This window comes from Populus euphratica, unplaced genomic scaffold, assembly GCF_000495115.2.
Source record: "Populus euphratica unplaced genomic scaffold, PopEup_1.0 scaffold305.1, whole genome shotgun sequence".
Classification (NCBI taxonomy): Eukaryota; Viridiplantae; Streptophyta; class Magnoliopsida; order Malpighiales; family Salicaceae; genus Populus; species Populus euphratica.
In genome coordinates, this window is record NW_011500189.1 from 126,865 (window position 1) to 138,331 (window position 11,467).

The 11,467-nt window shown below is 32.9% G+C and overlaps 1 protein-coding gene across 1 annotated transcript in view; it reads right to left on the reverse strand.

The window, feature by feature from the left end:
* Positions 1-987: 987 nt before the first annotated feature.
* LOC105111674 (RING-H2 finger protein ATL57) overlaps positions 988-11,467 on the reverse strand; it is a 17,642-nt gene continuing 7,162 nt past the window's right edge. The window contains exon 2 of the mRNA XM_011007108.1: positions 988-2,166. Coding sequence (XP_011005410.1) covers positions 1,322-2,077 — 756 coding nt within the window. The 5' untranslated portion in view covers positions 2,078-2,166 and the 3' untranslated portion in view covers positions 988-1,321. The remainder of the gene's footprint in view (positions 2,167-11,467) is intronic.

Genomic DNA, 11,467 nt, shown 5'->3' on the forward strand with positions numbered 1-11,467 from the left:
TTTTAATGATATATTTATAAAATAAAAATTATTTTTTCTTAATAAAAAAAGGTGACTTTTAAGATAAAAAAACACATGTGAATTAAAGGGAAGATGAGGTTAAATATCATATCTTTTAGTTTTATAAGAATGATTATATTTTTATTTTTTATTTTATGGATTCGTATATTTTAAGATTTATTTCATTTAACATAAATATGTTTTAACATTTCTCAATTAAAAGAATTATAATAAAGCTAAAAGTATTCATAACACTGTCTTAGTTCTATTATGTTAAAAATCAATTTGAGATCCAATACATGGTGTTGTGTTAACATTTTTTTTTATGAGTCTATTTTATTATACTTAAATATTAATTTTTTATTTATAATTATATATTTTTAATGTCAAAAAACACGTTAATAACATTTAAATATTTATTTTTTGCTTAAGAAAAAACATTATATGACTTGTAATAAAACAAGTCAAACATATGAGTTAATATTTTTTTATATTTACTAGCATAAATAATTTTTTTATTTAATTAAATAAACATATAAATTTTTTTATTTATAATGAAAATGTTCTTAATAAAAGAACACTTTATAAAACCTACTATTCATATAGAAAAGTAAATTAAAACATTATTTTTTAAGAACATGTTTAAAAATACAGTTAAAAATATGTTTTTTTAATTTTAAATTTTTTTGTTAAAATAATTTTTTTATATTTTTAAATTATTTTAATACATTGCTATTAAAAATAATTTATAAATAAAAAATACTTTGAATAATTACCACTTTAAATAATTACCAATAATATGCTTTAAGTCATAGCAAATCTGAGGTCAAACAGGGAGCCTTTCCCACACGAGAAGAAGGCCAGTACTCATAGGAGGGGGATAAAAAAAAACAAAAAAGTACACAAACCGAAGGAGTAAAATACTAAAATTATCATAAATAATCACAACACCTGCATCAATCTATGTTATATTGCCTGTACTATCTGAGAAGAAAACAGGTTCTTCCTTCCTTTGTACGTGACTGTCTATGTTAACTCTAATTAAGGCATAATTACATCAACTAAAAAGGATACATAATTAATTACTGCCTTTGCAAATTCGAAGTTTAAGGAATTAATAAACTTAGTACCTCACCTAACATTCATGCTTCCATTTGCTTAACAAATTTTAAGTTAGAAACTCTATTTTATAATAAAAAAAAAGAGAAAAGAAAAAACTTTTTTAGTAAATATTTACAATACATTCATTCAACGAAACCTATTCACCAGCTAGATGCTCTTTGCAGCAAAATTCTCTACCCTAGCCTTGAACACCTATTAGTTATCCCCTCACCTCCAATGACGTGTCACCATTCCCAACCTCCGATCTTGCCACTGGTTGGCTCGCACCTTGATCAACCCTCTCGTGAATCACACCCAAACCATTGGTACCGCCGCCCTTCTCATGAACGAACTGTGCCCCTCTACAAACAGGACAAGTCACGTGCATCTCAAGCCACGTGTCAATACACTGCAAATGAAACGCGTGATGACATCTTGGTATCATCTTAACAGCCTCTTTCTCCTCAAACTCACCCAAGCAAATAGCACACTCAATCTGGTACTTCACATCACCATGGTAATAAGAGTACACCGGCAGTGAGTTGACAACTTGTGGGTCAAGACCTCGAGTAATTCCTGAGCTGGTAGAAGCCCTTGATGGACGGCTGGATGTACTTGCTGGCCTTGGTGTGCCCGTGCTGCGTTGTCTGTGAGAATTATAGAAATCCTCTGACGACGACGATGATGATGGGTTGACGGAGAACTTACGGGTGTAGATAGAAAAGAATCCCATGAAGAAGAGAGCTATTAAGAGAAATAGAACTGTTAAGGCTACAGACGGTTCAAACCCTGTGCGTGAATAAAACTGTTGTTGCTGTTGTAGCTCTGAAGAAGTTGTTGGCGATGGTATGGTGGTTGGTTGTTTGAACGGTGGCGGTGACATGGTGGAGTTAGAGGTTTGGAAAGTGGGAGTGATGGGGTTTTCGAACGGTGCATCGTTGTATGGTACTTGTAGTTTGCGGTTGTGGGGCTTCATTGCAGGTCAAGAGTTGGATGAATTATGGTAGCGAGAGAGAGAGAGAGAGAGATTAACATGGCCAGAAACAGATAGCCATGGATAGTGTTCTTTATGCAATGATTGTTAGGTAAATTAATGTTGAACTTAATGGCCAGGGGATGTGTTAAGGTGATGCAACACCTCGTTGGGGTCCATGTAGAAGAAGATAGGAGTGTCGCAGAGCATCTATCTGCATTTGTTTTGTTTTGTTAGGTGCGAGTTCCACTGTTTTTGTCTTAAAAATTCTTCAAAACCAAAACTCCGATTCTTTCTATCCTCAAAACCGGTCTGGTTATACCTGTTTAACTGGCTTTTCAGTTACGTGGTATTAAACCCGATTGAGTTAATCTCGTGCAAGATCGGAGTTATGAAAAGAACAGGTTAACTTTATTTTTTAGTTTTTTTTTTAAATATTATTTTAATTTTTCTAACTTTATTTTTTAGTTTATTTTTTTTTTAAATATTATTTAAAAAAAAATAATAGATTTTGAACAATTTTTTTCTGGGTAATAGGTTTTTTTTTTTTTTTCATGGAGTTATACCAAATTAACTTCACTTTATTTATTGCAAAACCTGAAACAAGCTAGGCTCTGACATGGGGTTTAGAATCGATTAGCCGTGCCGGGCGAGGCTATATTTAATAACTAGAGTTTTAATTGTATTTTGAAAAAACGAAAATAAAAGAAAAAAACCCTAACTTTACAATGTGGGATCAGAACAGACTTCTTCCCTCTTATTTTGCTTTGACCATAAAATAATGATTTTTGTATATTTGATTAATTATTTTTATTTCAAAATACATAGTTTTGTACTTGTTTCAAAGAAAATATATTTTTGAGGATATGAACAGCTTACTAATTAATAAATTATGCTTTTGATGAATAATTGAAAATTCGAAATGAAAAATTGAAGTGGGACGAAGATGGTCGGAAAAAAACAAAGAGATTGTATAGAGTACAAGTTAAAGTTAGAGAGAGAGAGATTGTATAGAGTACAAGTTAAAGTTATTAAAAGCATCTAATTGACTTTGATTTTTACAATGTGAACCTTTTTATTTTTTTACAATGATTTTGTGGCTATTACTATATCAGCTAATAAATAATTTGAAATTCACACACACATGTAAAGAACAAATGTGTGTACACGCACGGCACAAAACTAAAAGATTCTTGAGCACTTCAAGCAATTTGTATCAGGCCTTCTGGTGTTTAAAAATATTTTTTTAATTATATTATATTTTTTAATCATGTTAAAAATATTAATGTATTTTTTTATATATAGTGAATTATATTAGTATTGGTGGTTTAATTTATTGTCAATAAATTATTTTTTTATTTTTTCTCTTTTTCTCTAAAAATTATAGTTTAATCTTTCTTGTTGTTCATATTTTAACTTTAATCCTTATTTTTTTATTTTTAAATTTTATTTTTGACCATTCTATAGAAATTTTATTTGTTTTAAATTTCATTATTCAGTTCTAATTTATCAAATATTATATTTTTTAATGTGATCTTTATTCTTTTGATTATTATTTTTGTACTTAATTTTTTTAAAATTTTATTGGTTTTAATTTTATAATTCAATTCAAATTAATAGTATTATGCATTCTGATTTGATATTCATTGTTTTGATTTTTAATTTTTTTCTTTGTCTTTTGTAAAATTTATTATCATTTTCAATTTTATCTTTCAATCAGAAAATTATTTTTATTTTTATATCAATTTTGATTTTTATTCTTTTGGTTTTTCTGGTGTTTTTGCCAAATTGATTTTTGTTTTCAATTTTACTCTTTAATTAAATATAAAGTTTATTTTGTATTTTATTTCTTTTTTTAATTACTATTTTTAATCCTTTTAAATAATTGAAATTCTTCAAAGAATACCTAAACTAATAAAGAAAAAATTGTAAAAAACTTTGTTAACTCCTTAACTTGTCGGGAAATTGTGCTGGTGTGATTGTTGTCAATTGTGTCTTTATAACATGATTTTTTTAGATCTAATGAATTCTTTAAAAAACATGATTTATAGAAGAAAAAACATGTAGAAATCACTTTTAGATTCTAACATCTGGTTGAAATCTAATGACTTGGTTTTTAAAAAAATTCTAATATGATAATTTTTTTAAATGACTAGATTAATCATGATCACCTGGAACCATCATGTGGTTGAGTGTCACTTAAATGGTCATTCTTTCTTTTTTCTGTAATACATTTGGCTGAAACCTCAATTGGATGTTCTAAAACTTAGACTTGAACAAACACCTTACAAACCTTATGTTTTTTTACTTGAAATCTTAATTTTTTTCACTTTCATTCTTGAATTTTCAGTGCTGTAATCTAAACCTAAAAAGTATATATAAAAAAATATTCAAGTTAAATGATTACAAATTGAAGATAATTGTATGAAGTTATGGCATCTAGTATGGTTAACAAACATCTTAAAAATAGATTCACTAAAAGAACCAAATTAAGGGAATTCAACCAAATTACAAAAGGGTTGATAGATTAACTAATAGAGCCAAATTACAATGCATGGAATTTTTTTTATTACTATTTTTGAAATTAAAGCAATTCCTAGAAGCACTAGGCTAGAGTAATCTGATTTTAATGTCATAATATGATCTTACATAATTTGATTGGAAACGATTTGGATCCAAGATGATCATCCGATAGATTGGAGGAGAAACTGGAAGGAATTATTAATCATAGATTCTTAATGCACCCCAAGGCCAAGCTACGATCACCATTAATTGCACTAAATGGAAAAAAAAATCCATGAGTTCCTGACAACAGAAGGTGTTCTTGATACGTACAAAAGGGAAAGATTACAACAAAAACCTCTTATACAAGTCACAAACTGGGAGTAGCCCTTGGTGATCGGGAGAAAGAAATCATACAAGAGATGATCAAAGCCAGTTTCCCTAACCAAGATTAACTTATGACAAGGCTCGCCAGGACTTAGACCGTTTAGTCCCATGCGATATATAGTTGGTACCAGCTTCGGACCCCTCGGTTATGGTATGTTTTCCAAGCTCTCTAGGCAAAACCAACTTCATTGCTCCTTGAATCTCCCCTGATGACAATGTTGTTCGTTTCCTGTAGTCTGATAACTTTGTTGCCTCTTCAGCAATCCTCTCACACATGTCATTCATCAAGCTGTTAATCATACTCATTGCCATTGATGACATCCCAAGATCTGGGTGTATAATATAGGAACTTTCTTATGATATCAGAATAGATAGTGACAATGCGGTGGTTAAAATAATTCTCAACAATTGATTTATAATGTTGGAAAACGTCATAAACTTCCAATTTACACCGGAAAGGATAAAACCAAAGAGATTTGGTGAAGTAGTCAACAAAGATAGCATAGTACTTAAAGCCATTAGAAGATATAACTGGATAGGTCCAGAAATCAGAGAAAATAATTTGCAGAAGCTTTGTGCATACAAAATGGAAGCAAAGAATGACAATTTATGATTTTTATTGCAGAGATAAACATTACAGGAGAAATCTTTTATGATAGCTGAAGAGGATTCTAAATGATAACTAGACAAAATATGTTGTAAAATACATAATGCTAGGTGTCCTAAGCGATGATGCCAGTTAGTGCAAGTGGTTTTGATGATGGAGAAGGCTAGAATTGGTGTAGACGTAGGGTTGGAAGCCAGCCACTCATATACTCCATCTTTAGTACTGCCTTGAAACATAAGTGCCCCTGATTGAAGATCCTTCACAAAGAAAAAAGACGGCGAGAATTCCACTGAAACATTGTTAGAGTTGCAAAATTGATAAACAGAAATCAAGTTGCATTTCGTAATTGACACATAAAGGACATTAGATAGTGTAAAAGTGGAGTTGGGAGAGGAAGTATTTGTAGAACCAGTGTGTGTGATCGAGAGACCGGTACCATTGCCTATCATAACATCATCATTGCTATTGTAAGCTGAGTGGAGTGATAAATTGTCGAGATTTGTTGTCACGTGGTGAGATGCATGATTGATACTTAAAAGTGTATTTTTATCGAGATTTGTTGTCACGTGGAGTGATACACCATTATTAAGGAGCTATGTTGGATCCGTGGAGGTAGTGTTGGTGAAAAAATTAGCTCATGGTTGCCAAGTAGATGTGGAATGTTGTGATGTGGAAAGCTCAGTAGCTGAAGACTGAATTGGTATTAGTTGGAAGGAGGGACAACGTTTGGTTGTATGGCCCTGAATGCCACAAATTTGGCAAAAACCTTGATAATGTTTCAATGGAGGGCGATTTTGGCAATAGAGAGAGCAATAATCTGATAAAAAAGAAGGTCCAAAATATGGAGAACGACATTGGTGAGGAGTGACAGGGGAGGAATAAGTAGGACGAGGATTGATGAAATGATGTGCACGCCATGCATGAGTTGTCTTTTACATAGGATTGGCTGTAATGGGAAAGGACGTATCCAAGGTCGCTGTTGTTGCATGGGTTTCAAAAAAGAGAAGTTTTTCATAAGGCTCATCAAATGAGATAGGTGTGTCACAAGTTTGGATAGCTCGAACCAGTTCTTTATAGTCATCTCCTAGACCATCTATGATTTTGTTAGTGAGATCTTCTAGATCGACCAGTGCACTTAGGATAACTAGTTTATTAGCACGTGCTTTAATATAGTGAAGAAACTCAGTTATGGTCAGAGCTCCTTTGGTTCGGTTTTTGAGTCGGTTTTTGACTTGTTTGATATGATCACGAGAAGGTTTTGCATAGATGTTAATAAGGATGTTCCGTGCTTTTTTAGTAGTACCTGCACAAGCAATGAAAAGAATGATGGTGGGCAAGAAAGAGTTGATTAAGGCATTGAGCAATAATTGATCCTGTCAAATCCAAAGCTTGTGAGAAGGATTTGTGATCGTGATACTGTTTGTAGTGATAGTGTTTGGAGGGCACAATGTTGATCCATCAATATATCCAATGATATCACACCCGATAAATAAAGTTTTGAATTGAAGTTTTTAGAAGATGTAATTTGTAAATGTTAGCTTGAGGGGTGTTCAAGCGATGATATTAGTGATAACAAGAGGAGGAACCTCACGGTGTTGAAGGCTGGAGTGAGAGGTACTATCTGAGGAGATAGCTGGGGTGGTAATGGTTTCTTTGTGGGAAGTAAGAAAAATTTAGTATTGTTGAGACCATGGATTTGTGGATTTGCAGAAGAGAAGAGAAACTAATGAATGAGAAACTTGTATTGCTCTGATACCATTTAATACAGGAGCTTTTTTATGATATTGCACACTGCTTCATTAATGAAAAGGAATTGTACATATAGGTCATAGAGAAACTATTTCACAAGTCTGTTACTAAATACAAGGAAGTTTGAATTTTAAAGATTATCTTTATCCTGAAAGGGTACACCTGCTTCAGTACCTTAAACGCATACCTCTTGTAACCAGGACCACTCTCTGTTGTTCCCTTTTTCTCTTCTTTTTCCTCCCAATCTCCCATTTCCCTTCTTGTGTCTGATCCTTCCTTGCCGCCGTCTTTTTACCTTCTTGTGTCCTAGCTTTGTTCCTTGATCTCCAGCACTAGCTGCATCTTCTTTTTGCACCATTGTTAAGGAGCCATGTTGGATGAGTGGAGGTAGTGTTGGTGACAAAATTAGCCCATGATTGCCAAGTAGATGTTGAATGTTGTGCTGTGGAAGGCTCAGTAGCTAAAAACTGAATTGATATAAGTTGGAAGGAGGGACAACGTTTGGTTGTATGGCCCTAAATGCCATAAATTTGGCAAAAGCCTTGATATTGTTTCAATGAAGGGTGATTTTGGCAATAGAGAGCGATGATTTGATAAAAAGGAATGTCTGAAATATGGAGAACGCCATTGGCGAGGAGTGGCAAGGGAGGAATAAGTAGGACGAGGATTGGTGAAATGATGTGCACGCTATGCATGAGTTGTCTTTTGCATGGGATTGGTTGTAATGGGAAAGGACGTATCCAAGGTTGTTGTTGTTGCATGAATTTCAAAAGAGAGAAGTTTTTCATAAAGCTCATCAAATGAGATAGGTGTGTCACATGCTTGGATAGCTCGAACCAGTTCTTTGTGGTCATCTCCTATGCAATCTATGATTTTGTTAGTGAGATCTTCTAGATCGACCAGTGCACTTAGGATAACTAGTTTATTAGCACGTGCTTTAATATAGTGAAGAAACTCAGTTATGGTCAGAGTTTCTTTGGTTGGGTTTTTGAGTTGGTTTTTGACTTGTTTGATATGATCATGAGAAGGTTTTGCATAGGTGTTAATAAAGATGTTCCATGCTTTCTTAGTAGTACTTGCACAAGCAATGAAAAGAATGATGGTAGGCGAGAAAGAGCTGATTAAGGCATTGAGCAATAGTTGATCTTGTCGAATACAAAGCTTGTGAGAAGGATTTGTGATCGTGATGTTGTTTGTAGTGATAATGTTTGGAAAGCAGGGTGTTGATCCATCAATATATCCAATAATATCATACCCAATAAATAAAGTTTTTGAATTGAAGTTTTCAAAAATGTAATTCGTAGATGTTAGCTTGAGGGGTGTTTGAGGGATGATATTAATGATAACAAGAGGAACCTCACGGTGTTGAAGGCTGGAGTGAGTGGTAGTATCTGAGGAGATAGTTGTGGTGGTCATGGTTTCGTTGTGGGAAGTAGGAAAAAATTAGTATTGCTGAGACCGTGGATTTGCAGAAGAGAAGAGAACTAATGAATGAGAAACTTGTATTGCGCTGATACCGTTTAATACAGGAGCTTTTTTTATGATATTGCACACTGCTTCATTAATGAAAAGGAAATGTACATATAGGTCATAGAGAAACTAATTCACACCTAGACGTCAGAAGTCTGTTACTAAATACAATGAAGTTTGAATTTTAAAGATGAAATGGTTATCTTTATCCTGAAAGGGTGCACCCGCTTCAGTACCTTAAACGCATACCTCTAGTAACCAGGACCACTCTCTGTTGTTCCCCCTTTTCTCTTCTTTTTCCTCCCAATCTCCCATTTCCCTTCTTGTGTCTGATCTCCAGCACTAGCTGCATCTTCTTTTGGGTCTTCTTTAGATGGCTCTTCTACTGAAACTCCACCTGTTTGGTCCTCCTTCCTGATCTCATCTTCCCTTGATGGCTCTTCTTTCTGACCTCGAGAAGCAGCACCTGAAGAAGTATCACCTTTGATGAGAACTTTTAAGGGCTCTTCTTAGTGAAACTTCACGTGTTTGGTCCTCCTGTCTCTCTTCTTTTGATGGCCCTTGTACATGTTCTTGAGAATCAGCTATAGCAGCTTCCTTGTCGGGCTTTCCCACTGAAACTTCAATTGCTCGGTCTTGTTCCTCGTGTACCTTCTCATCAACAGGAATGGTTCTGCAAGTCTCCATTGCAGGAGTATCAATATCCTCGGTTTCACCATTTTGGTCTTGATCTTGTGTTGATTCTTGATTGTCGTTTTCAATAGCAGCAACTTGCACAGTTTCTTTAATTTCTTTGTAGACCTCAACACAGTTCCCACCACCTCCTTTCCTCGACGCTTTGGAGCCATTTTCACTCAATTTTTTTGCCGTTCACCCTCTCTTGTGCTCCTTATATTCGAGTCTACAAAGTAATTTCAACAGTTTTAGTTAAGCCTACATGTAAAAGTGGTGAGAGTTACCACGGTTGGACATGTGAGAGGGACAAGTGTCAGTTGCCTTAGCATTGAAAGGCTACATGGGGTAAAAGTAGCAAAGCATGCTTAGATTTGCCTGAATTTTCCACTGTTATTTGTATCCTTTACAGGCACCGTCCATGATGTTCTAATCCTATCAAAGGGGTAATCAACAAAAACTTCCCCAGAAGGTACTGACATAATCCTCTGTTTTCTGCAATGATATGGGACCTTGAGTCAAACATTTTCTCACAGAAATATCCATATCATATAGTTATGAACTTTTTATTTTTTCTATTTAATAGTGATTTTTTTAAAAAAAATTTATAATCAAGTATTTACTACATCATTGTTTATGCTATCTTGTGTGTCCCAAGATGACATTAAACAATGCTGCTAAAAATGCATGTGGAGAGGTGTTATTAGGAAAGAAAAGAATTTTAAGTTTAATCATAAAATTATAATTATAAAATTCATGAGTTATCATCTAATATTATAATTATTAAAAAATTCATGGTTTATAAGAGTCTAGATAAGGGATTAGTTATGCAAGAAGAAGACACGTCCATAACCCCTAGTATACCCTATCTAAGGTAAATTATATTATTGCTTGATTGTTTTTTAAGTCAAGTTTGTATTTGTTGATTTTTTCTGATATCTAAGGTAGGTCTCTCTTTGTGAGAGAGTTTCTACCTTATTGGACTAAATCTAAATCGTTATAAGGTCTAAATTTTAGCATGCTATTTATTTTGCACTTTGTATCTTTAATGCTTGAGAGTATATTCTACTGTGTAGCTTTACATCTTTAAATATTAAAGTTTGCATCTAAACCTTAATATAAAAAGAAAAAAATGATTAGTGAAGGGTCTTTGACATTTTGGTCGAGTCCTAACTAATAATCACAAACTAGTTATGATATTTATTTTTGTATTTTTAAACATGAGAAAGATGTAATTTTTTTTATGAAAACAAGCTTGGAAGAATTTTAGGATTTAACCATATGCATGAAAACAAAATATTTTATTTTTATTTTTTTGAAAGAGAATTAATTTAAAAAATTTAAAACTTTTTTTATTTTTTAAAAAAAAATTAGAAAGGCTTCGGAGAAAACTCGGTATTATAATACCAAATCTATATCTTACAGTATAAATATACAACCTATTATTGAACAAAATTATTGGAAAAAAACATGTGAGAAAATCACAAATTTTTTGAAAGGATTTAAATTTTTTTTTATTACTAGTACTACTATTATTATATAAATTGAGCTAAATCAAAATAGATCTAGCTTAATGCAGTCTAGTTAGGTTGACTAGTGACTTAATAAACCCTTTTTTTTTAAGTGGGCTAGACCCATCCTAGTTATCTAGGCTGGGCTGAAATGATTCCAGTTCACATTATCAGTTAATTATTTTACAGAACGTGAACTTTGTTAATGTTTTACATGCAACTAAAAAGTTGCAGATTGCAAGGTAAAATGAGGGGAGACAAAGTAAGGTCACTTGGCGTCGAGGGTATGGGCCTACCATCAATGGTCTATGGTGAGGTGGGTAGAAGTGCCGATGGCTTAAGGTCAAGTTAGAGGAAGAAACAACAACTGTCATGGTATATGATTAGTACTTAAAAGTATATTTTTATCAAGGTTTTATATCATCATTTTGCACTTAAAGTATCAATAACTCCTTAACTAAAACATGTTTTATAATAATATATCTAATAATATAA